This window comes from Meles meles, chromosome 4, assembly GCF_922984935.1.
Source record: "Meles meles chromosome 4, mMelMel3.1 paternal haplotype, whole genome shotgun sequence".
Classification (NCBI taxonomy): domain Eukaryota; kingdom Metazoa; phylum Chordata; class Mammalia; order Carnivora; family Mustelidae; genus Meles; species Meles meles.
The window spans coordinates 55,583,178-55,610,692 of NC_060069.1; the positions used below are offsets into that span (position 1 = coordinate 55,583,178).

The 27,515-nt window shown below is 36.9% G+C and overlaps 1 protein-coding gene across 3 annotated transcripts in view; it reads right to left on the reverse strand.

Annotated features, from left to right (window-relative positions):
- Positions 1–27,515, reverse strand: part of KLHL24 (kelch like family member 24) — a 47,831-nt gene that overhangs the window by 14,006 nt on the left and 6,310 nt on the right. For 2 of the 3 annotated variants that reach the window (XM_046002115.1, XM_046002114.1), the window contains 5 exons: positions 27,234–27,296; positions 18,064–19,040; positions 5,618–5,802; positions 4,159–4,277; positions 421–609 (listed from right to left, as the gene is read on the reverse strand). In XM_046002115.1, the coding sequence (XP_045858071.1) occupies positions 421–609; positions 4,159–4,277; positions 5,618–5,802; positions 18,064–18,983 (1,413 nt within the window). In that variant the 5' untranslated portion in view covers positions 18,984–19,040; positions 27,234–27,296. The remainder of the gene's footprint in view (positions 1–420; positions 610–4,158; positions 4,278–5,617; positions 5,803–18,063; positions 19,041–27,233; positions 27,297–27,515) is intronic. The other variant, XM_046002116.1, reaches the window with a different exon arrangement.

The following is a 27,515-nucleotide window of genomic DNA, read 5'->3' on the forward strand; positions in this document are numbered from 1 at the left end:
TCCTCTTTTTTGCTCTAGAAAATACTTATAAAGTATGCAGAAGATGACCCAGTGGAAGCAGTGTAGTTACTGTATTTTATCCTCTGCTAATTCACTTCCCAACTGTGTTTTTTGTGAATAATTTTTTGATTCTACAGACTGTAGCAGGAAAAGGTTTAAAACTATTTAGTAGACTATCCCAATGCTGAGATTAGTTTTGTTTCAAAAACATTAAATAATGCTTTTTACAAAAAATTTTAGATATATTAGGACTTCACTTCAGTAACTTTAAACTTAGTGTTTTCCCCCCAAAGTATAAAGTACTAGACAATTTTTAAAAGGCTCCTCATACTAAGGGACCTCGCTATTTATTTGACAAGCTTTCTGTATTTTTCTTCCCATATACATAATTGATAATTTCTGTAAGAGAACATGGCTTACCTTATCAGAACAAGTATTATCATCAGGTCCTCCACCAATCACAAACAATTTGCCTACACAGCTAGTCACAGCAGGAGAACTCACTGCTTCCTTAAGGGGAGCAACTTCAGTCCATCGATTTGAAAAGGAATCATAACATTCTACGCTGCTAAGTCTGTTTTGTCCATCATAGCCTCCAACAACATATACCTATATGTGAAATACATGGAAAAATCTTAATTGTCAAAAGTCTGAATTTTTAAACTAGTTGGCTAAGGAATTAAAGGATCTGTTCCCTTTAAAAAGCCCTTGATAACTACAATTGCAATAAATTTAGCTTAGTTTTTGAAACTTTCTCTAGCACCCTCTCACCACTGAGGAGACTTTTTAGACTTTTTTTTTCATAATAGCCCCCTCCGATGAAGTTTTAATACCACCATATATTGTATATCCTTTTATGTCCTATATGTATATCTGTGTTTTACATATGAAATAGTATAGTTTTTTTCACACCCCCCCAAATAAACTTCACCCCCTTAAAGGTGATACTGCTTGCACTGAGAATTACATGATTGCTTAAATGCTCACACTCATGGATGATGAAAATGTTTGATTATTATGAAGTAATAAAGCTACAAATCTAAAATATTAGATAAGGAATACTAGACTGTAAGACCACTGAAGGCAGTGCCTATCATGTTTTTCATTTTAGTATCAAGTGTGCTTAGCAAAGTACCTAATACACAATTCAACTCTATACTGTATATTTCAAAGGGCTTCCACAAATCTAAGGAAGGCAGACCTATTAATCTTTATGTGACAGCTGAAGTAATCAACAAGTCATTTATTAAATGACCTATATGTAGATAATCCATTAAGAATAATGAGATACATAAGAAACTTTTAACTTAAACGAGGTTCTTCAGTTTAACATCTACCATTCCTTTAATCGACAGTCATTATCAACTCTTCCCTCCATAAGAAGTAACTATTAAGTCCCACTGAGTCTTCTTTCACAGCATCCCACATCTGTCCCTTTTGTTTCCCACTGCCACTATCCTACTTCAGGATCCATACCATTTTATACTTCTCAATTAATCTCCTGGTCTCCATTCTTGTACTCCCTCAACCACAGATTAATCTTCCTAAAATACTTCATCAACTCCTTTTAATAGTTCAGCAACAGATGCCTAAGTGGTCAAGGCCAAACATTATACACCTACATTCAAGTCTGTCCACAATTTATCTTTCTGTATGTTTCCAAATTTCTAGAGCAGCCAATGCTATTTTGTATTTCAATGTTGCACTTCTCATATTACGTTAAAATGATCTCTTGGTGGGTTTGTTCTCCCAACACTAAGAAGTTCAGAGAGGTTAAGTAACAACTCAAGGTCACCCAGCTGCAAGTATATGGAAACTGTGGCACAATGTAGCAATTAAGGGCATGGCTTTGAAGTCAGAAGAAGCAGGGTTCAGTATCTAGCATTGCTATGAAATGTAACCCTTCAGCAGTTTACTTATCCTCTGAGAGTCAGTCTTCATTTCTTCAATAAAAATGCAGACAGAAATAGCACCTATCACATATTATAATTTTGAGGATTAATTTTTTTTAACCATTCTCTTGCATTCATAAATTAAAAAATATGTTGTGAGCACCAAGACGAAAGTACTCTAGATTAAGAAAATCTTGAACTTTGCTTTGCCCCTGCTTTATTACTTTCTGTGTAACCTTGGGCAAGTGACTTGATTTCTCTGAATTAGGTTTCTTTAAAAACTGAAAAAGTTATACAAAATTTTCCCTAAGATTCTTTCCTACTCTTAGATTCTCTATTCCAAATCATCTTACCTAGGTTTTCTTAATAGAGACCATTTATAAATTTAAATACTTTTATAGGTTTGAATTCAGTTTATATTGTAATTTTTTAGGATAACAGTTTCCATGATGTGAGTACTTGCTTTTTAGGGTATGAAAGATTCCTTTCATGTCTTGATTTATTGCTTCTAAGTTTTAGGTAACTCCAAGTCAAGTATACTAACATTTGTCAAATAAATCTGTGTTCACCAATCCATACATGATATTTGAAATGTCAATCATTTGCATTTGCCTTTGTACTTCCAGACTGAATAATTACAATTTTCTTTAGTCAGATTTCTTCTCTTTCCAACCACTTCAATATTTTAGCTGCCCCTTTCAGTAATATTTTATCATTCTTGAGGCATGGCTACCAAAACTATATATAATATAGTAATTACCGACAAACTAGTGATTTCAGAAAATAGCCAAATAGAATTAGTTTATTTCCATTACATCTATCTCAAGGTCCCCATTATTTCAGTGACCTTGTCAAGAGCAGCAGCACAGGGGCGCCTGGGTGGCTCAGTGGATTAAGCCACTGCCTTCGGCTCAGGTCATGATCTCAGGGTCCTGGGATCGAGCCCCGCATCGGGCTCTCTGCTCTGCAGGGAGCCTGCTTCCTCCTCTCTCTCTGCCTGCCTCTCTGCCTACTTGTGATCTCTCTCTGTCAAATAAATAAATAAAATCTTAAAAAAAAAAAAAAAAAGAGCAGCAGCACAATAGATCAATAGCCTTAGGAAGTAACAGAAGCTTTCCAGCTGTGCTTTGAGAAACTTTTAATATTCTGTAGTATAGAAATTTCAAACAGGCTCTATGGGGAAACAAGGGGAGGGGACCAGGCTGAGTGGGAAAGGTTCCTACACCATCTCTGTTTCTATTAGGGCAGTTCTGTTTTCTCATTGGGGGCTCTAAAATATCTCCACATTGAGGGCCCAAGAGGTAGCAATCTTTTTAGAAGGGGGTATCAGGGAACCAGTCAGAAATACATATACAAGCAAGTATACTGCTTTTATTCAGATTGTCCATTAATATAAGGTAGCTTTGAAGGAGCTAATAGAGATAGAGGCAAAGAAAAGCTAAAGGACACTTGGTATATACTGCTGTATTTTTATCTGTTCTACATAATGGCTTTTTATGTTAGATTTAACTTTTTAACTTTAAAAAGGATGTAGCTGCTTTTAAAAGCTTGGAAAAGTAGTCTACAAACATTTCTCAAGTTCCTAAGGACAGAGAATGGTTCAGAACCAACATATAATTATTTATTTGTTTTTTAAAGTAGCCTCCACAAGCAGCATGGAACCCAACACGGGGCTTGAACTGTGAGAGCAAGGCTGGAGCTGAGATCAAGAGTCAGATGCTTAACTGACTGAGCCACTCAGGCACCCCCCAAATTATATATTTTTAAAATATTTATTAGCCACAGTCAATAATCAGTTTTCTTTAAAATACACTGGTGAATTAATCTTTACACTACTTTAAATTTGTTCTGTCCCTAACTTGTATAAAGAAAAAAGATAAAATAACATCAGTCTAGATAAATATATCTCTGCCTGACTGCCAAAGTCAGTAAAGGGAAAAAGATTGCTTGGATTAGACATTGGCCTGTTTTTGTACTCGATGTAACTCCTTTATTTTCCAATGCTTCTTAAGCTTTCAGGCTCCAATGGAGCATGAAAAGAGAAATGTGCTGCACTGCCACAAATTCCAAATTGGGAGAACAAAATATCCATTCAAAAGTACAGTGTCAAATTGTTTATATCTTTAGTTTATCTATTGAGGTTAGAAATGGAAGGAAATACAATTGGAATCCAAAATACCCTGAGACTGAGTAAGATGAAGGATTTAACTGTGGTATTTATTTTAGAAATGTGCCAGCAATAGTAATAAAAAGTGGTTTCTCTTACTTTACCAAGGAGGACAGCCATTTTGTGACGCCATCTGCCTTTATTTAGAGAAGCAACTCTGATCCAAATATTTAACTGTGAGTTATAAATCCACACATCACGGCCATTGATTCTTCCACCTTTAAATGCAAAACAATGTACACACAGTATGTATGTCACCAAGGGATTTATGCTCAAGGCACAGATAATTATAATATAGGTTTTATTTACCAGTCTAAGAATTTGTGAATTTAGTTCAATGAATGAAAGAACGACCCTCTTAAAGCTTAATGAAAACAGTCTACAGAGCAAATTTAAACCTTGCCGATTATTATCTTGAGAATCACAGGCCCTAAATAATAAAATGCAAAATACAAATTTTACAAATGTATAAGGCTATTAATCTGAATCAGATATCAGAAGCACCCAAACAACAGAATTATTTTTAAAAGATTTTTAAAAAATCACTCATTTATTCAAAAGCATACCACTGTACAAAATGAATTATGTCTTATGTTAAATTGTGTAACATGTAGTAATAGAGTAACTCCAAAGCTGGTAAAATTATTAACCAAATAATAGACTCAGGACAATGATAATGTAGTTATACTCTGTATAAGTGTGTCATTTTATTGTCTCAGATTTTAGATATAACATCAACATAAAAGAATTTCAAGTTAAGAATTTTAAGGAAAAACCTATTTTATAAACTTTGGTGAGAATTTCAGAAAACTTGGGTGGATCAGAAATGCTTAATTAATTCTTTTTTTTTTTTTGCCTTTTTTGCTTGCTTTTTTTTTTCTTAATTAATTCTATGAGTAAGTTTCACTTTGCATACTTCACAGTGTTCCTTAAAACAAAGTTAACATGTTCAAGTTTTTAAAGTTATGCCATATCCCATATGCATTTGAGAGCACTTAAAATATGACGATTAAAGGCAGTTTTCTGGTGGATCATTTATAAATCATTCTGGATCATCCTGAGACTGCTTTTAAGAGAAAAAGTCATTCTCAGTTTTCTTTGTTGTATAAACTGATCTGCTGAAAGCAGGCCTATTCACTTTCATGGTTTTCTTCTGAGACACTACTGTTTAAAATAGCCAAGTTGTGTTCAAATTAAAAGTAGCTACAGTACGAAATAAGTCAATCGGAGAAAGACAACTATCATATGATCTCCCTGATATGAGGAAGTGGAGATGCAACGTGTGGGGTTGGAGGGGTAGGAAAAGAATAAATGGAACAAGATGGGATCAGGAGGGAGACAAACCATAAGAGACTCTTAATGTCACAAAACAAACTGGGGTTGGGGCGGGGGTGGAGGGAGAGGGTGGCAGGGTTATGGACATTGGGAAGGGTATGTGCTATGAATTGTGTAAACCTGGCGATTCACAGACCTGTACCCCTGGGGCTAATAATACATTATATGTTTATAAAAAATTTTTTTTAAAAAGTAGCTATAGTAATAATAATTCTTTATTTACCTGAAACAAGAATGTCATTCCTTAGAGCACAGACTGCATACTCTGATTTGGTAAATTCTGGAAGCTTAGCCAAAGACTTCCATTCTCCTGTTACAGGATCATAGCACTCAGTGTATGGGAGATTAAATCCTCCAACCCGTTCACAGCCTCCAACGACAACTATCACCTCAGAATAGCCAGTTGACCTAAAACAATTATTATAAGAATGTATAAATAATAAAATACACTCAAGATTGTTGAAAACTCTAAAAACATACCATGAACGTAAAGAAAGTAGAAAGTAATATTTGTTTATTCCCTGAGCAAGTGTCAAATAACACAGGCTGCCAAAGACTTTGAGAAGGATTTTGAGAGATATTTTGAGAGACTTTGAGAGACATTTGCAAGGGATTTAGTGATGTTGTTTTCCACAGAAAATTTCTATGGGTATTTTTTTTCTATCAGTTTTGCCTTAAAAATATAAAGCATTCCAAAGATCCTACCTAACTCAACTGGAATCCTGGTAATAGTAAGGATGACTTCCAAAGGTAATGTTGTAGTAATTCAGATGTGTGCAGCCATACTAAGGTAAGATAATGAAGAAAAATGGTGATTTTTCATAAGCTTGCTAGTTCTTTTTTTTTTTTTTTTGAAGATTTTATTTATTTATTTAAGAGAAAGAACAAGAACAGGAGGAGGCATAGAGGAAAAGGGACAAGCAGACTCCCTGCTTATCTGGGAGCCCAATGCAGAGGCTTGGCTTGATTTAAGGCCCCGAGATCATGATCTGAGCTGAAGTCAGATGCTTAACATACTGAGTCACCCAAGCACCCCAGATTGCTAGTTCTAAAAAAACTAATTCATAGTATAATCTAAGTACCCTTTAAAGGAGTGTATGTATTTGTTTGGAAACTATTTCTTAAAATAGTTTTTTAAAGTTAAGTACATTAAAGCAATCCAAATCAAAACACTGAGCAATCACTTAAAGTGTTAACAGAGTTTATAACAAAGAATTTTAAAGGAAAAAAAGCAAGACCAAAAACTGTACAGAAGGTCTGATCAATACTATGTAAAAAATGTGTATGGAAAGAATATACCTATACCACCAAAGGCTAATGATGGTTATCTCTGGATAGTGTGGTTTCTTCTTTCTATCAACACAAATTTCCACAATGATAATGAGCATGAACTATTTTCAGAGTGGAAAAAACAACATTTACAGCATTAAGAGAATCCTAAGGTTTATGTTAATCATGGACTTCTTTTATTTCATAGTTGAAATTTAAGATAGATACAGGGCACCTGGGTGGCTTAGTTGGTTATGCCTTCAGCTCAGGTCACGATCCCAGGGTCCTAGGATTGAGCTCCATATTGGGTTCCCCGCTCTGTGGACCCTCTGCCTGTCCCTCCCCCTGCTTGTGCTTTCTTTCTCTCTCTGTCAAATAAATAAATAAATAAATAAACCTTTAGGGGCACCTGGGTGGCTCAGAGGGTTAAGCCTCTGCCTTCAGCTCAGGTCATGGTCTCAGGGTCCTGGGATCGAGCCCCACATCTGGCTCTCTGCTTAGCAGGGAGCCTGCTTCCCCCTCTCTGCCTACTTGTGATCTCTCCCTGTGTCAAATAAATAAATAGAATCTTAAAAAAACAAAAAACAAAAAAAACCTTAAAAAAATATGTTGTTGGGGTGCCTGGGTGTCTCAGTTGTTAACTGTCTGCCTTCGGCTCATGTCATAATCCCAGGGTCCTGGGATCGAGCCCTGCATTAGGCTCCCTGCTTGGGGGTGGAGGGGAAGACTGCTTCTCCCTCTCCCACTCCCCTTGCTTGTATTTCCTCTATTGCTGTCTCTCTCTCTCTGTCAAATAAGTAAGTTAAATCTTTAAAAAAAATTTTTTTTGTTAGGACAGATACAGGAAAAGCTAAAACCTTATTCAAGATTTTGTTATTATTCATAAGGCTCAATGGAAAGCTTGTAATTGTAAAATTATTTGACTTTTATATTTTTTCACAAATACAACTGAAATGAAAAAGGTCCTATAACTACATTTTATGGTTGCTACAATTTTAATCTCATGATGCAAAATGCTAACAATCCCTCTTCTCTTAACTTAAATGTAGAAGGAAAAAAGACCACATCGGAACACTAATTTGTAGTTTTAGTCAGTATGATGTTTCACAATTACACTAGAAAAAAAAATTAAGCACTACTGGTATGTCACTTTAACAAAGATACTATATTCCAGCTACATTTACTCATAGCTTTTTCAACTAATAATCATTTACCTGTTCCAGGGCAGGTATACTTTTCCTTTATAAAATCAGAACAATATACTGTAGAAAAAAACCGTATTCACAGATGTAATAAAAATTACTTTTAAGGAACCTAGCAAATCATATAACCCTAATCTAGTATATAGTAAGACATCATCAGAAGAACTGAAATATTATCAATACTATTTTCCACATTAATTCCATAAAGAAACTATTAAAGTAAATTGAGAGTAACACCAAATACTTGGTATAACTAACTTATCCTTCTTTCCATAAAAGTATCACTTCCTAAAATTACCATTTCCTAAAATTATACTTAAAATACGTCTAAAACAAATCCATGTGATTTTCCTCAAAGCCTTACTTATTGACTAATCAAAAGTTACTAAATACTGTCACTAGGGTTCAACGACTCCCAATTATTTTAATATGAAATCAAGGTAACTATTATATATTATAAGAATTATGTTTTATACACTTTCCTTATAACATTTTATTTTTACTTATTTTTTTCTGAAGAGACAGAGAGAGAGCAAAGGGCATCACAGTTTGGGGGCAGGCAAGTCAGAGGGAGAGAGAATCTTAAGCAGGCTCCACACCCAGCATCAGGCTCAACATGGGGCTCAATCTCAAAACTCTAAGATCACAACCTAAGCCAAAACCAAGAGTCAGACACTTAACCAACTGAGCCACTCAGCTGTCCCACATTTGATTTATTTTATAGCTTCTCTTGGCTTAAACTTGCTTGCTTTTTTCAAGACTTCTTAGCCTAATAAACGTATGTTGTCTGTTTTTCTACCTTTGAATAAGAAGAGAGAATAGCACCAAAAACTAATGGCTAAAACAAGTAGCCCCACTAAATAAAGGATCTTTTCAGTGTCTACTGGAAATGTGTTTTTATCTGAAAAGATCAATAAACTGGTAGTTTTGCCTGTACTAAAGGTCTTATTTGCAACCAAATGGCTTTTAACTTAATTAGAGACAGGCCTGGTGTTCTCATTAAAGACTGTGAATCCACCAAAAGTTATTTTTAGGGATGCCTGGGTGGCTCAGTTGGTTAAATGACTGACTCCTCGTCTTGGCTCAGGTCATGATCTCAGGGTTGTGGGATCAAGCCCTGCACTGCGCTCCCAGATCACTGGGGAGTCTGCTTGAGTTTCTCTCCCTCTGCCCCTCTTCATGCTTGCATGAGGGCTCTCTAAAGTAAATAAATCTTTCTTAGAAGTTATTCTTTATTTCTTGAGGTTGGAAAAACTTTTATCTAAGGCAGGGAGATGACCGCCTGAAAGGAAATGTTATTCTAGCTAATAATGGCAACTGGAACAAAAAGACAGTCAAGATGATAATATAGGATGAATAAAAGTCTGGATACCCTAGTTCAATCTATTTTTGAGTGAACATTATTTTATTAATGCTTTAAAGTGAAAATCCTGATTCTGCTGTGATAAAATAAAAAATATTTGCTGTTTTAGTATTAAATCTTACCATTTGTTCCTGGGAAAGTATTAAAACTAAATTATCCTTTTTTTTTTCACTATGGCAAATATTGTTTTTAAAAAAAATCACCATCCTCTTTTATCATGAATTAAAGAAAAGATCAAATTAAAAGATTACATTCTTTAATTTATGTGAAAGATTTAAAATAATTCTCTCCCTCTAGTCCTCCCCCTGTGTGCTCTCTAATAAATATATTTTAACAATCTAAAAAAACCAAACAAACTCAAAAGGCAAAATACAGGACTTGTTGGCTGAAATAACAGAGTTATTATTAATGCCAAATATGCCAGAGATAGGCCAGACTCATTCTCATCAATAAAAAGGGTCACGGGAATGGTTAATGGCTAATGGAAGAATAACTGAATGTATTTAAAAAGCACAATAGGAAAGCCATTGTTTCCATATAGCAGGAAACTGGAAGAAAAAAGGAATGATATTAGTAATATAATCTATTCACCATTCCAAGACTTAAAAATATCTGAAAACTGAGCCATCAAACAAAATAATTAACTAGAATAGAGATATGAGACTTGAAGCCCTAAGAGAGAGAGCCTCTCTCTAGTCTGTAAGGTATGACAGACTAGGCTCTCTAGTCTGTAAGGTATGACAGTTACTAAACTTAATGTATTAATATATCTAAAGAAAGAACTAGGGGCACCTGAGTGGCTCAGTGGGTTAAGCTGCTGCCTTCGGTTCAGGTCATGATCCCAGAGTCCTGGGATCGTGCCCCAGGTTGGGCTCTCTGCTCAGAGGGAAGCCTGCTTCCCCCGCACCCCTCCACCCTGCCTGCCTCTCTGCCTACTTGTGATCTCTCTCGGTCAAATAAATATATAAAAATTAAAAATAAATAAAAATAAAAAAGAACTATATATCAAAAGAGGGACTGGTTAATCACAAAAGCAGTAAGTAAATGAATGAAAAAGTAATCACAGAAGGTCTTACAAGAACAAACATCTCCTGTGCCCATTCAAGTTCTTGTCTAAGGGAAAGAGAATCTTAGCTAACCTGAACATTACTGGTTCTTTGATAAGAGTATTTTTATGGTGGGTGAGACTTCCTTAAGCTGTATTAGCTGAGAGGACTCTAGTTCTAAAGATCTACTAATTCCCTTTGTTTGGATTCCATGCTTACAAAACAACCTTTGAAAACTTTGACTTCCCACTTGGTGATTTGTCCATAGTAAAAGAATATGGTGAATAGACTGGCTTAAATATCTGTATGTGTCGATGTGGAATAATCTCCAAGATACTTATAAATGATAAAACAAGGCACAGAACTGAATGTATCAAGAGAAGCAGGGAGGTATGTGTGCGTATACACACACACCTAGATTATATACACACAAAGAATATTTTCAAGGAGTTCAAGAAACTGGTTAACAGTGGTATCCTTTGGGAAGAACTGATATATCAGGGATCAGGTAGAGGGAAACTTACATGTATACGTTCATGGAAAATGTCTGAGTTAAGAATAAAAGTGAATGACACCTGGATAGTTCAGTTGGTTATGCATCTGCCTTTGGGTTAGGTCTTGAGACCTCAGGCTCTCTGTTCAGCAGGAGCCTGCTTTTCCCTCTTCCTGCCACTCCCCGATTGTGCTCTCTTTCTCTCGTCAAATAAATAAATAAATCTTTAAAAAAAAATCTTTTTTTTTTTTTTGAAGATTTATTTATTTATTTGGGAGAGAGACAGTGAGTGAGAGCATGAAAGGGGAGAAGGTCAGAGGGAGAAGCAGACTCCCAGTGGAGCTGGGAGCCCTATGTGGGACTTGATCCCGGGACTCCAGGATCATCAACTGAGCATAAGACAGTTGCTCAACCAACTGAGCCACCGAGGTGCCCCTTAAAAAAAAAATCTTAATTATAATCTTCATGTTCTTACTGGTTTTCAATAGGAGCTTGAACTTTGTCTTCATTACAGACATAATTTTCATTATATAGTAACTGATTGTTAGACAAGAGGTAGTAGAAAGTATTAGAAAAGTACTTAATTCCAACCTCAAAATGACAAGCTTATTAAATCTTAGCTATCTCTGTTGCTCAATGGAATGTGGCAAAGAGCATCATTTTTTCCCACAGAACTGAATAAATTATTCTTAAAATAAACCATTTGATATCAAGCATATCTCTCTTTCAAACCAAATTTCCTATTCTGTAAAAGTAGAGCAAAAATTTACAATGTATTTTGATTATTTTCTTTATGAAACCAGCAAAAATGTTTATTGTGCATTTTTGTGTGTAATACTAGGTTATATACTTTTCATATCGTATTTCCAATCCTCACAAACTTACAAGGTGGTATTATGCTTAATTTTGCAGGTAAGAAAATTGATACAGAAGTTAAAATGTTTTGTCTAAGGTCATGGTATTAACTATTTGTATGGAGCCACATCCCAATCCAGACCTGATTCTGAAGCTAGGACTCTGAACACATCATGATACTTACACTCGTCATTTATTTAAAAATAGTTATTATTTAGTAGTACAGAGATTTAAAGTTGCATAATATATATTAATCAAAAGACAACTATTCGTAAGATTTGCTCCTATGATTGATTTCTACTGTTTTTTCTCCCAAGAGTTTACAACTGAGAGTGCAGATTACCAAAGCTTTTGTGCTCTTAGATGAGCCCATATCCTCTTTCTAGGTAATCGCTACCACATCCTGTTTTTTTCTTTTTCTTTTTTTAAAAGATTTTATCTATTTATTTGACAGAGACATATCGAGACAGGGAACACAAGCAGGGGGAGAGGGAGAAGCAGGCTTCCTGCCAAGCAGGGAGCCTGATGCAGGGCTCACTCCCAGGACCCTGGGGATCGTGACCTGAGCCGAAGGCAGACCCTTAACAACTGAGCCACCCAGGCACCACTCATACTCTGTTTTTAACATGTTGAGGTTTTCTCTCTTATTTAAGAGACATGTGGGTATGTATAGGTAGAATATTCAGTATGGATTGAACTGTGGAGAACTTGGCACAGGATAAACACTGAAGAAATATTGGTTGATGTGAGGACTATAACCTAATTAACAGTGATAGTAACAGGCTGTTATCACCCTAATCCAGAGTTAATCTTTGTATCACTAATGGTGGGAACACCAGATATGGTATGTCTCCTAATGTAATGCAATACAATATACACATTACCTAGGATGAATTCTAGCCAAAAACATTTAACTTATCTCCATTAAGTGGAAGCTTATAGAGCTAACTTCCAGTTTTCAGAAAACACAGCTAAATTCCGCTAAGTGACAGCATAAGGCAGCAACCTAATACAGAAGGTGGACTATTTTTCTGGACAACTTGCCCATCAACAAGTTAAAATCATGAAAAAGAAACTGTTCTGGATTTAGAGACTTCATGGGAATAACCAGATGCAATGAGTGGTACTGAATTGGATCAAGGTTCATTAAAGAAAGACTGGGGAAATATGAATAGATTGGGTATTAGTTAATACAAAAGAAATATTATTAACTTGAAGTGAGATGTTATTTAGCCTATGTTATTGCTTTAAATAACCCGACACTATGTTACTGTGTCCTGAGGTAAAAATAAACAAAAATAAACAAACAATAAACACTATGTTATTGTGTCCTGAGATAAAAATAAATAAAATAAGCAAACAAATTAATTTTTAAAAGCTGGCTGAATGAATGGATGAATAAATGAAAGAGAAAGTCTGGGCTAGAGTTCTAGGTCTGATAGCCAATAACATGTATGGTAATTAAAATCAAGAGAACAGATGAGATCACCTAGGAAGATGGGATACAGGGCAAGACAGAGAGGTGTGAACCAAGGGGACTATCAACATTTCAAAGGCCAGATACAGAATGATCAAATGGAAAAAGAGCAGTTGAAGAGGACCATGAGGAAATGGTGTTCCAGAAGCTAAGGGAGGACTTTCAAGAAAAAGAAAAGCAACTGATAAAGTCAAATCCTAAAGAGAGATCAAGGTGAATAAAGACTGAAAAGAGGCTAACAAATAACAAATAGAAGGTCAGTGGTGGCCTGATTGAGAGGAGTTTCAGCTAAGTGACTGGAGGGGAAGCAGAGGAGTGAACTGTAGTTGAAGTGGAGACGTCACTCCTCTTTCAAAGAAGTTTGGAATTTCTCAGAAAGATGAGAACCTGACAAACAATACACATTGTTCAGATAATGAAATTCCTAGTGACTGGCACTAATATGCAGTAACAGGTAAGTGAAGGAATATAAGGAACAGGAGGTGATGATAAGAGTCGTAAAACAAAGGATTTATCTTTATATTCCTTATGCAATGCCTACATAAAATAAGTACCTTCTATTATATTCACAACAGTCTGCAAGCTCAATATAACTGTAGTTTGTTTTTTTCCTACTTGCCTCCTAAAGAAAGATAACATCGAAATCTTACATACAGATGTGTTTCACTGTATGAAATGGATTGACTCTCTTACAAATTGGATGTAAAATACATTTTTACAAATCAAATACTTAAGCAAAGTAGAAAATTATCTATGTATTGTCTAAGCCTAATTAATTACCTTTAGAGGGCAATCTGATCTCATTTAGGTCATATTTTTATAAATAATGTTAATAACTTACTTGATTTTACAACATACATCCTTTGGTTCCTAATTCTAATCCTGTGTGTCTATAGGAGATACATGCTGGAAAGTTATTATTAGCCCTATTTGACCCAAAGCCATTCTGTCTGCTAAAAGGGGACGAGTCTGTTTGAATAAAACACACACTTTTCCCCTTAGAGGGATACTGTGTTTCCAGAAAAGTTCTGGAACAGCCCCAAAACTGTTCAACATCCTTTTTTTTTTTTTTTTAAAGATTTTATTTATTTGAGAAAGAGCGAGAGAGCAAAGTGAGCAGGAGGAAGGGGCAGAGGGAAAAGCAGACTCCCTGCTGAACAGGAAGCCCCATGAGGGACTTGATACCAGGTACCTGAGATCATGACCTGAGCTAAAGGCAGAGCTTAACTGACCGACTGAGCCATCCAGGCACCCTCTGTTCAGCATTCTTAATCAATACACTTAAGAATCCTGGTCTTGGGACACCTGGGTGGCTCAGTCCTTACGAGGCTGCCTCTGGCTCAGGTCATGATCCCAGGGTCCAAGGATCGAGCCCCGCATGGGGCTCCCTGCTCAGTGGGAAGCCTGCTTCTCCCTCTCCTACTCTCCCTCCTTCTGTTGCCCCTCTCACTGTGTCTCTGTCAAATAAACAAACAGAATCTTAAAAAAAAAAACCAAAAACAAAACCCGTATTTTTAAGCTCAGCTCATGTTTCTTAACAGCCCTTAAAAAAAAAAAAGCAACCGGGGCTCCTGGGTGGCCCAGTGTGTTACGCCTCTGCTTTCGGCTCCGGTCATGATCTCAGGGTCCTGGGATCAAGCCCTGCGTCGGGCTCTCTGCACAGTGGGGAGCCTGCTTCCCCCTCTCTCTGCCTGCCTCTCTGCCTACTTGTGATCTCTGTCTGTCAAATAAATAGATAAAAATCTTTATTAAAAAAAAATACTTAGGGGTGCCTGGGTGGCTCAGTGGGTTAAGGCCTCTGCCTTTGGCTCAGGTCATGGTCCCGGGGTCCTGGGATCGAGCCTTGCATCGGGCTCTCTGCTCAGCGGCAAGCCTGCTTCCCCCCATCACTCTGCTTGCCTTTCTGCCTACTTGTGATGTCTCTCAGTCAAATAAATAAAATCTTAAAAAAAAAAAAACTTTATTAAAAAAAATTTTTTAAAAACTTAAAAAAAATTAGTGTATTTATGTAATAAAATTCTGTTCTTTTTGTCCTTTGTTAAAAAAGAGTCAAATACATTTCTTTCTTACAAAGCAATTATTTTTCACTAAAGTCAGCTGACTTTGAAGAAAAAAATGTGCTCTATCTTAATACAAAGAAGTATTAATTTTTTATGATAATAATTACACAATATTGTATCTAATATATAAAAGTTCAGATTGGGGGGAGCCTGGGTGGCTCAGTGGGTTAAGCCTCTGCCTTCGGCTCAGGTCATGATCTCAGGGTCTTGGAATCAAGGCCTGCATTCGGCTCTCTGCTCAGCAGGGAGCCTGCTTCCCCTCCCTCTCTGCCTCCTTCTCTGCCTACTTGTGACCTCTCTGTGCCAAATAAATAAATAAATAAATAAATAAATAAATAAATAAATCTATCTTTAAAAAAAAGTTCAGACTGTCAAGTACTGATAGTTTTCTTTACAGATTTATTTATTTATTTGAGAGCGAGTGCACATGTGAGGTGGGGGAGTAGAGGGAGAGGGAAAGAGAGTCTTAAGCAGACTCTGAGCTAAGAGAGGAGCCCCACTCAGGGCTTGATCTCAAGACCCTGAGATAGGACCTGAACTGAAACGAAGAGTTGGATGCTTAACCAGCCATGCCAACCAGGCACCCCTGGGAGTTTCCTTAAGTGGGTCAGACCTACACTACACTATATAAATAATAAAAGCTATTAATTTTTAATAACTTCTATGCACCACTTTCGATGAGAAGTACCTTAAGAATTACTGCATTTAATAGTTTCAATGGCAGGGGAGCCTGGGTGGCTCAGTGGGTTAAGCCTCTGCCTTCAGCTTGGGTCATGATCTCAGGGTCCTGGGATGGAGCCCCACATCGGGCTCTGCTCAGCAGGAAGCAGGCTTCTCCCTCTCTTTCTGCCTGCCTCTCTGCTTACTTGTGATCTCTCTGTCAAATAAATAAATAAAATCTTTAAAAAAAAAAAAGTTTCAATGGCAGAACCTGTGAGGTAAGTACTATTTATTATCATTCTCACTTTACATATGAGGAAACAGATTAAATCTTTCTATATTCAAACTAGTGAAGATTTTAAAGACATACTATCTCATCATATGCTGAATTTTAATCACATCCCAAAACAATAATAATCAAAAGCAAAGCTAAAATTTTGGTTTGAGAGCTACGCTCTAATAAATTTATAGGAAAAGTGGAGATGATATGAGAAAATAAAAATACCAGTTTTGCAACAATGTGAATATATTTAACACTACTGAGTGGTACAATTATTAAAATTAAGATAACAAATTTATGCCATATGTTTTTTACCCCAATTTAAACAAATTAGCTTTGTTAGAAAAATATTAGGTTCCCTTTTTCTTTTTTTTAAAAGATTTTATTTGTGAGAGAGAGAGAGAGAGCATGAGAGAAACAGCACAGCAAGGGAAGCAGCAAACAGAGGGAGAAGCAGGCTCCCTCATGAGCAACGAGCCCAATGTGAGAATCGATCCCAGGACCCTGAAATCATGACCTGAGCAGAAGGCAGATGCTTAACCAACTGAGCCACCCAGGCATCCTGAAAGATTCTTTACTATATTTCTCACAATAGCCATTTCTCGCTTAGTCACAGTATAGTACATTTAATATTATTCCTTCAAGTATTAACATAATTATTTTTCTATAGCTTATAAATTAAAATCTGTTTTACTGAAATAATGCACTATAAAAAGATACAAGTCTAATATTGAATTGAATTCCTACCTCTAAATATATTTTCCAAATTCTCCCTAATGGTGATATGATTTTTATAATCAGAAAAAAATTTAAAAATTAAGATTGACATTAAGTAACTGTGGCAATAAGAAGAGATCTGAAGGGCGCCTGGGTGGCTCAGTGGGTTAAAGCCTCTGCCTTCAGCTCAGGTCATGATCTCAGGGTCTTAGGATCGAGTCCCGCATTGGGCTCTCTGCTCAGCAGGGAGCCTGCGTCCCCCCCACCCCCTCTCTCTGCCTGCCTCTCTGCCTACTTCTGATCTCTGTCAAATAAATGAATAAAATCTTTAAAAAAAAAAAAAAGAAGAGATCTGAAACCTGGGTTTTACATCAAGAATCCACTCAATATATACTAGTTTACTTACTTCACCTTTATATTTCAAGTTGCCTGTTAGGAAAAAAGGAAGTCTGTGAATTTGCCGTGTGTGTGTGTGTGTGTGTGGTTTTGTTGTTGTTATTATTTTTTTAAGATTTTATTTATTTGACAGAAATCACAAGTAGGCAGAGAGGCAGGCAGAGAGCGAGTGAACAGGAAGAAGGCTCCTCGCTGAGCAGAGAGCCTGATGCAGGGCTCAATGTGGGGCTTGATCCCAAGACCCCGAGTTTTTTGTTTTTTTATTTAAAGATTACTTACTTATTTGGGGGAGAGAGAGAATCTCAAGCAGACTCCCCACTGAGTGCAGAGCCCAATGCAGCGCTTGATCTCATGACTCTGAGATCACGTCCTAAGCTGAAATCAAGTCAACTGGGCACCCCTGCCAATTGTTTTTTATATGCAGAAGCAGTACAAGAGAGTCTGAGTCTACCACAGTCTTTAGTCTACTTTATATACAAAGACCCTTTAGAAAGAAAAGTGGGATTATTTGGGATCCTACAAAGATTAAGAGAAATAAGCAGAAATATGCTGAGATGTTCACAGTTGGGAAGACACTTTGCAATAACCTTTCACAGCTCAGAATAACAAAGAATGATAGTGTTGAATCTGATCTTCGCTGAGAAAGACTTTTAAAAAAAAATTTTTTTTTGAGGGGGAGAGAAATTTTAATGATTTATGTAATCCAAAACAAATCTTAAATTATGGAAAGCCATATGTAGACAATGCATATAAATGACTACACTGAGATTTCACTCAGGAGGTTTAAAAATATTTAAAAAATAAAAACTTTTGTTAATTATGTTGTATTCATTTATAAATAGTTCTCTCACCTGCGTGGCCTAGTCCTTGGAGACATCATTTCATTCCCAAGTATGTGGTACCGTCTTGCCTCATGCAACAGCTGATAACACTCAGGAGAATTCTGGATCAATTGGTCCACCTCAACTGTTTGGACAAAGTAGTTTGGATGCAACAGAGGGAGTCTCACATGTGTCAGGAGCTCATGTAACAGTGGTCTTCTCAGATCAACAGCACGATAGACCCAACGCATGACGGCTTCAAAAACCATTTCCTCTTTACCAATAACAAGTTCATCACTACAAATATAATCAATAAGCTCATCTTTGTCAAGCTCAAGAAATTCTTCATGCTGCGACACATCCTCAAAAGTCTGTAATGCAAAATTCTTGCATTTTGTGAAGAGTGTTTTGAGAGAATGGGTATCAGCAAAGCGCTGGATTCCTAAGCAGTTACAAGGATCAAGTTGCTCCTCTAAGAACTTGGCACAAGCATCACGGAGAACACTAATCTGAAAGAGGCTTGACGTTTCAAAGAGATATTGTACATTCTCTGTAGTGATCTTTACCTTTCCAGTATAAACATACTGCAAAAAACATTCCATAGCTTCAGCTAAAATACCATTGATCTCAACCAACATTTCTCGGCTTTCTCTGTGGTCATTACAAAACATAGCTCTGAAGTAGCTACTACAGGCTGAGAGGACAGCTCTATGGCAAGGAAATTCTTTGCCTTCCACACAAATGATGACATCTGTGAATAAGCGGCTGTCTCGGAATTCATTGAATATCTGGAGTATGTTTTCAGCATGGGATGATCCTGAAGAGAAGTCAAAAAACTCATGGCCTGTCAGAGATTTAGGGTCCATTTCAAAAACTTTACGCTTAGTTGCTGGGGAATCACGAACCCCAAGATCCTCTCTGTTTAGTCTTCGTCCCAATATTAGTACCATTGTTACATCAGTTGACTATATAATTGTTGAGAAATGTTAAGGCTCTTCTTTATGTGACTAAAAATAGGGGGGAAAAAAAAGAAAACATTTCAATGTATAAAAAATTCAGCACTGAAACGACATAGTCTCATTTTGATGTAAACATTACAATAAAATCACATACTTAATGTATCTTATAAGGAGTACAGAGTACTATCTCTTTTTAATAAGAATTGACAAACAAAAATTCACATTATGGGTATAATTTGCAATAGTACTTCTTAAGCCCACCCCCCAAAAGTACTATATACTTTTTGAATTACTAACAACTTCTTTCTCCCCTTTTATACAACAGGGTTGTATCTACTGACTGCAGAGTTAAGTTTGAGTGCTATAAGACAAAGAATTTGACCACATTCAGAATCTTTTTTTTTTTTTTTTAAAGATTTTATTTATTTATTTGACAGACAGAGATCACAAGTAGGCGGAGAGGCAGGCAGAGAGAGAGAGGAGGAAGCAGGCTCTCCGCTGAGCGATGCGGGGCTCAATCCCAGGACCCCCTGGGATCATGACCCGAGCCAAAGGCAGAGGCTTTAATCCACTGAGCCACCCAGGAGCCCCCACGTTCAGAATCTTAATATAAATGTTTATTTATATTATATTATCTTAATATAGTATTGTGAGAGAAGAATTCAGTTATATCTATCAGTAGACTTTAAAAATATGTGTACTGGCGGGGGCGCCTGGGTGGCTCAGTGGGTTATACCTCTGCCTTCGGTTCAGGTCATGATCTCAGGGTCCTGGGATGGAGCCCCGCATTGGGCTCTCTGCTCGGCGGGGAGCCTGCTTCTCCTTCTCACTCTGCCGCCTCTCTGCCTACTTGTGATCTCTCTCTCTGTCAAATAAATAAATGAAATCTTATAAAAAAAAAAATGGGTACTGGGGCTCCTGGCTGGCTCAGTCAGTACAGGATGTGACTCTTGATCTTGTAGTTGTAAATTGGAGCCTTATGTTGGGTACAGAGATTTTTTTTTTTTTTTAAATGTGGACTGTTTGACCAGCAAGTCCCTTTCTAGCAATCTATCCCAAGGAAATGGGGATATGTGGAAAGATTTATCTACAGTGATGTTCAATGCTCTATTAATGGAAAATACTTATAACAATCTAAATGCCCTACAATAGGAGATGAGTTAAACCACACTACATCTTAATGACTGAAGACAGTCTATACAGCCATTTAAAATTATGTAGACTATTTAATGACAGGGGGACTTATTAATCAGATAATAAGTGAAAAGCAGATCATAAAACATATGCTCAAAATAGAAAAAATTATGTTATCAGTGTATCTTAGGGACAGAAAAAAGGAGGCACATGTGCCAAAATGTTAAGTGATTTATCTACCTTCTGGTTTCCTCTATTTCACCCAGTTTCCACTATAAATATGCAGTATCTTGTTTTGAGATCTTTAAAACACATGTATCTATGCCCTTCTCCCTTTCACTAATAAGAAACATTCCCAAACTTCTCTCAGGAATGAAGATGAATAGGTAAACTGACTGAGCCAACGGACTGAGGCAATGGGCTATAGCTATCAATTCTCTTTAAGTTTTGATTTTTAATGTGGTTCTTCCGCTGCCACTCTCTTTTCACATCTCCATAAATTAATATGTGGTCCAAAATGTATCTGTAACTGGCTTACGAGCACTCAGAGTAACTCTCAACTATTCCCATGCTCTAATAATCTCACACACACAATTGCTTCTAAAGGTCCCAGCTTCCTTCTGAAATATTTCAACAGATATCCAGGCTTAACTAAGCCTAATGAAGGTTTAAGAAGATCAAAGATAACCCCCAAATGAAATGACATCCTACATTCACAAGCCACAAATAAAATGGAGACTCGAGAGTTAACAAACTAAATTTAGAACTGTGTTTTGTGGGGCTCCTGGGTAGCCCAATTGGTTAAGCCACTGACTCTTGGTTTCAGTTCAGGTCATGATCTCATGGGTCTTGAGACTGAGCCAGGGCAAGCTGAGCAGGGAGTCTGCTTGACCGATTCTCTCTTCCTGCCCATCCCCGTACTCATGAATGTGCATACATGCACTCTCTCTCTAAAAATAAATTAAAAAAAAAAACCAAAACAGCCTGTTTTCTGTATAACCCTCACATATTATATTGTACCCCATTTTAAAAATCCTTACGTGAAATAAGAAAATATGAAATACCAAAACCAAGGAACTCATGCTATTATATTCTCTTTCATATTGATTTATTCTTTTTTTCAAGATTTTATTTATTTGAGAGAGAGTGCATGCACACAAGTTGGGGAGGCAGAGGGACAAGCAGACTTCCCACTGAGCAGGAAGCCCGATTTGGGGCTCATTCCTAGGACCCTGGGATCATGACCAGAGTTGAAGGCAGACACTTAACCGACTGAGCCTCCCTGACGCCCCCTAATTTGTTCTTACATTTGCCTTCTTTTCTCATCACTCTAATGACCCAGATACCCTAGTTACAATATTCACTAGATACTTCCAACTTTCATCAATTCCTTCACTGAGTGTATTTAACCTTGTCACTTCCATTTTCTAACATTATCAATAAATGTTTATTGTGTGTCTACCATTGCTAGAATACTGTGCTTAGCCTATGGTTTTCAGAGATGTAGGATATTACTAGATATTGCTGCTGAGTTGCTTTTTTTTTAATATCAGTTGAGACAAAGCATATTCACAAAAAGATTAATAAGGTAGCACAGGCAATATGATACCACACTGGTATAGACAGTTCCCATTTAAGGTTCTATTAAATATTTTTTACCTTTTCATATAAATCAGCACTTAATCTTTCTGAAGTCCCAGTGATAGGATTTTCCCTGGGCAGATGTACACCAGGCTATTCTAATTAGTAGGGAAAAGTACCTGGTTGTAATAACATTTGAAGGACACCTAAATGTTTGCATGTACAAAATCCTTTCTCTTCCATCCCTCTCTTCATCTCCTAATTTTGCAGATAAAGTCAGAAAAAAATTCAATGTTATCAGTCAAATGGAATAAAGATGCAAGTAAAATAAACACTATTTTTATTTGAGATCGAGCACCAGGTGGGGATTCAGAGGCAGTATGCTAATAGGGACATTCCTATTGTGTTCATGTGGATTTAAAAAGTCCTAAAATGACCAAAGGAGGGTCATTTTGGTTCCAAGAATTCTGGCTAAAACTAAGGAAGTTCTTGGAAATCTACCAAGTAAGGCTATAGGAACTATTAAGAGCCAAATCTGTGTACTAATTGCGTATTAACTGGTTTGATGATGCCATGGGAGCTATATTTCCCTAAATACATTAAAAAAAAGAACACTAATCTTTTTTAAAAACTGCCTGCTATGTGCCTGGCACTTTCTAAATTATCTCTTCTTTATTTTTTTTAAAGATTATTTATTTGAAAGAGAGAGAGAGAGAACATGAGAAGGGGAGGGTCAGGAGAAGCAGACTCCGTGCTGAACAGAGAGCCTGATGTGGGACTCCATCCAGGGACTCCAGGATCACCACCTGAGCCAAAGGCAGTCACTTAACCAACTGAGCCACCCAGCCTTCCCTCTCTCTCTTTTTTAAAGATTAATTTATTGGGGTGCCTGGATGTCTCAGTTGGTTAAATAACGGATTCTTGATTTTGGCTCAGGTCATGATCTCAGGGTCACAGAGCCCCACAAGGGGTTCTCAGTAGACAGTCTGCTTGAGATTCTGTCCCTCTCTCTCTGCCCCTCCTCTGTTCTCCCTTAAATAAATAAATAAATCTTTTTTAAAAAGTAAGATTGATTTATTTATTTGAAGAGGGAGGGGCAGAGGGAGAGAATTCTCAGGTAGATTCCCCTCTCAGTGTGGAGTCCAACACAGGGCTTGATTCAACCACCCATGAAATTACAACCCCAGCCAAAACTAAGAGTTGGATGCCTAACCAATGAACCACCCAGGTGCCCCAACTTTCTAAATTCTTCATACAGATTTAATTTAAAACTCTCAACAATCTTATGAGGTTGTTATGACAATTAACAAGAAAAGTTGTTTATAGCCTTAGGACTTTATACACAGGATTAAGACAGATTTTTCTAAATAGGCAGGAACTATTTGTAAAGGAGGCGAAAGACTGACCGGGATAATTTTTTTTTTTTTTAAAGATTTTATTTATTTATTTGACAGACAGAGATCACAAGTAGGCAGAGAAGCAGGCAGAGAGAGAGAGAGGAGGAAGCAGGCTCCCTGCTGAGCAGAGAGCCCGATGCGGGGCTCGATCCCAGGACTCTGGGATCATGACCTGAGCTGAAGGCAGAGGCTTAACCCCTGAGCCACCCAGGCGCCCCATGACCGGGATAATTTTTAACCTCACTTCTAAGTTTAAGAAAACAAACAGAAAGTTTTAAGTATTCAAATATTATATATTATTTTCTAAATGTATAACAAAGTTTATAATATAATGAAACTGTTAGATAGCAGTGGAAACTCATGTAGAAGGCCTATTTAAATAAACACACAAGTAAAAATAAACCTAAGAGAGAAAAAAAAAATAAACCTAAGAGAATGTTTATGAATAACTGGTTTTTGGAGCAATGTCAATTACTGGATACTTAGTAAAATTAGTCTTTCTTAAATTTGAGGAAATATTTGTCTACACATACGTTATGGTCCTAGAAAGCCAGATTTTGAACTGTAATCTAATTATGTTTTGGAGGTTTTAGGTAACAGATTTACCTAAGAATAAAAATCTTCTTTTGTTCGTTTTAGGCACACCTGGTGGGTCAGTCAGTTAAGCGTCTGCCTTTGGCTTGGGCCCTGGTCCCAGGGTCTTGGGATCAAGTCCCTCATTGGGCTCCTTGCTCAGCAGGGAGACTGCTTCTCCCTCTGCCTGCAGCTCTCCCTGCTTGTGCTCGTTTTCTCTCTCTCTCTGCCAGATATATAAAATTTTAAAAGAAAAGCTTTTTAAAAAAATCTTTTTTTGTTCATTTTAATACCTAAATGAATAAAATTACATGAGTTTAAAATATTTTAAAATGTATTAAAGAACATAAATGTATTAAATGTATTATCAAGAACTAAAAAAAAGGGAGATGTTTCCTCCCATCTCTCTGGAGATATTCCTGACTAGAGAGTTCAAGTTTGCCTTATTGTAGGTCATTCAACTTCTTGGGTTATGGTTGCAAGTGTGTGCTATCCACATATACATGCACATATACATGGGTTAAAACGTAAAAATTCACTTATAGGGCACTTGAGTGGCTCAGTCATTAAGTGTCTGCCTTCGGCTCAGGTCATGATCCTAGTGTCCTGGGATCAAGCCCCACATCAGGCTCCCTGCTCAGCGGGGAGCCTGCATCTCCTTCTCCCTCTGCTGTAGCTCCCCTTGCTCGTGCCCTCTCGCTGTCAAAAAAATTCACTTCTAAATTGCAAGCTCCCAGACATGTGCACATATCTCTAATACACTTTTTAAAAAAAAGATTTTATTTATTTATTTATTTATTTGAGAGAGAGCAGAGAGATACAGAGAGAGCACGAGCCGGGGAGGGGCAGTGGGAGAGGAAGAAGCAGACTCTCTACAAAGCAGGGAGCCTGATGCGGGGCTTGATCCCAGGACCCTGAGATCATGACCTGAGCTGAAGGCAGACGCTTAACTGACTGAGCCACCCAGTGCCCCTCAAATACACTTTTAACATGAAGTTATCTCAGTAATGGTTCAATACACAGAAACATATCTCCCATAGATGAGAGATCACTACTGTGCCTGAATGCCAATTGTTGCTGAAACTGAAAAAAGTTCAAAGCACGTAATATCACAAGTGATAACCATTCGATTATAATGAATATAAATAAATATGATATGGAATAGAGCTTATTTTAACCTTAATGCTTTACCAAGTTAAATTCAAATTATGGTTGAATCAGTCACAAAACAGCTTCCCAAATAAAGAATTTATCTTCAAATCAGCTTACTTAAATTCTTACTGCGTTTTAGATTAAAAAAAAAATCACAAATTATTGTTTTTGACTAGTGATATTATTATTGGCATTACTGTCAACAAAAATCTTCAACTTTATGCCTTCTCTGTTCTACATTTTTGTTCTCTCAGTATTTGAAGTTTTTTAAAAAAATTTATTCACTTATTTTGTGGGGGCAGGAGCTCATGAGCCAAGGGAGGGGTAGAGGGAAAGGAAGAGACAGAATCCTAAGCAGAACTGCGCTGAGCTCAGAGCCAGAAGCAGGGTGCAATCCCACAAAGACAAGATATCACGACCCAGGTCAAAATCAAGAGTCAGATGCCCAACTAACTTAGCCACCCAGACATCCCTTCTCAGTGCTTAAATGAAGCAAAACAATGCAACAGAATACAAACAAAATGCAAAACAAAATAACATATTGTAAGGACTAAGAATTTCCCTTTTGGCTAAAAGGGACAAGAAAGAAAACAAGTGAAAAGATACTCTGCTTTCTATATCCAATAATCTTACTGTGTCTGGTATTTGTTATCTAGTATCTCTATCTGATAAATTTGGAGATAATAGATTGAGCAAGTTATGTATTAATATAAGGCTGATTAGACCTTTATAGGAGTTAAGGGTTTGTCTTTTCATGCTATTTTCTGCCTCTTATTCTCCTAGCTGGTTCCTTGACTATTGACAAGAGGTCTTCCACTGCTTTCGCCCAGTGGAAAACTGAAAATCCTGGATTATAACAGCTATAAAATCACCTGCTGCTATTACAAAGTATTCAACAGCAACAAGATACTTGTTTACTGCTTTGTACGTGGGAAGGCTATCTAAACAGATCTGGGCTGTTTCCTTCCAAGCAGCTTTGGCCTCGCTTTTTGTATATCCTCACTTTTGCTAGACTTTCTGACAACTCTCCCATTAACCAGTGTTCACAACACGAAATGTAAGCTCTTCCTGTTGATGACAGGGTAAATAATTCATGCAAGAAGATCTTAGAAATAGGAGAAGTATTTCAAAGTGTACCTTTTGGGCTTCCAGATTTAATTTACCAGCTTTTGTTTTCCCATTTTACACAAAGTATTTTATTTTAACTAGTAATGGTTGAAAATGTAAAGACTAGTTTAATGACATCTCAGGGTACAGTATCTAATATAGGTTCAAGATTTATAATAAATGAATTTATATACAATCAAGCAAACAAAACATAAATTACAGGTAGAATTCTTCTAAAAATTTAACAAATATCAAAGCATCATCATTCCTTTCAGGAAAAAGTAAGCAACTAAATAAGCATCTCTAAACAAAGTAAGAGGGAAAATGTTTGTTCCAAAGAAATACAATGACAAAGTTTTATCTGGATAAAGGTAGCAAATGCAAGGGTGATCAGACTGTCATGTCAGCGTCTGACTGCCAGTTGCATGATTTTTCTAGAAAAGCTAGTATCTTTCTTTCCCTCCCTTATTTCTTCAGGAGCTTTATTCCTGAAGCAATACTCACTTGAAAGGAAGATTTTTAACAGAAGGATTTTTCTGGTTAAAGGTACTTTAGGGTTTATTTCCAACTGCAGAACTTGTGCATGTTGTAGACCTAGTTCCTGACTGCTAGATAGATTTAAAGTTATTTTTGGCCCATGTCTCAGAAAAATGAGGAGAACTTACTTAATATCTCTAAGGCTATAGAAAAATGTAGAAGAGGGACTGTTTTCTTTTATGATCTTGAGGATAGAATTGTTACCCAATACTCTGACTGGCTGAAGTAATCCCTGGTTAAAGAAAGGAAAATGGTTTCGATTCTCCAGTAACAATATTTAGTTGTGTTTTTCTTTTTTTAAGATTTATTTGAGAGAGGGGCGCCTGGGTGGCTCAGTGGGTTAAAGCCTCTGCCTTTCGCTCAGGTCATGATCCCAGGGTCCTGGGATCGAGCCCCGCGTCGGGCTCTCTGCTTGGTAGGGAGCCTGCTTCCTCCTCTTCTCTCTCTCTCTGCCTGCCTCTCTGCCTACTTGTAATCTCTGTCTGTCAAATGTATAAATAAAATCTTAAAAAAAAAAAAAAGATTTATTTGAGAGAGAGTGAGAGAGCACACAAGTGGGAGGGGTAGAGGGATGGGAGAAAGAGAATCCCAAGTAGACCCCTCACTGAACGCACAGCCTGACACAGGGCTCAATCTCAAGGACCCTGAGATCACAACCTGAACCAAAATCAAAAGTCAGACACTCAACCAAACTGTGCCACCCAGGCACCCCTTAGGTATTTTATAAATATTATAAATGTAAATATAATATAAATAATACCTTTTTAGCATTTGTTTGACCAAATCCCCAGTCAAAATATTTGTGTTGCTTTAATTTCCACACCTAAAATAAATGGAGAACAGCAATATATTATCGGATACTAATCACTTAAAGCACAGTTGGCCTTATTTGCTAATATGTTAAAGAAGTTTTTAGCCTTCAGTTCCTGACTTCTACATAGTTTAAAAGTTTACTTTTGCATAGGAAATCATTACTGAATAACAATTCCTTAAAGCAAATTAATAATTTTATGCTCTTTTACACACAAATTAGTTTCCTTAA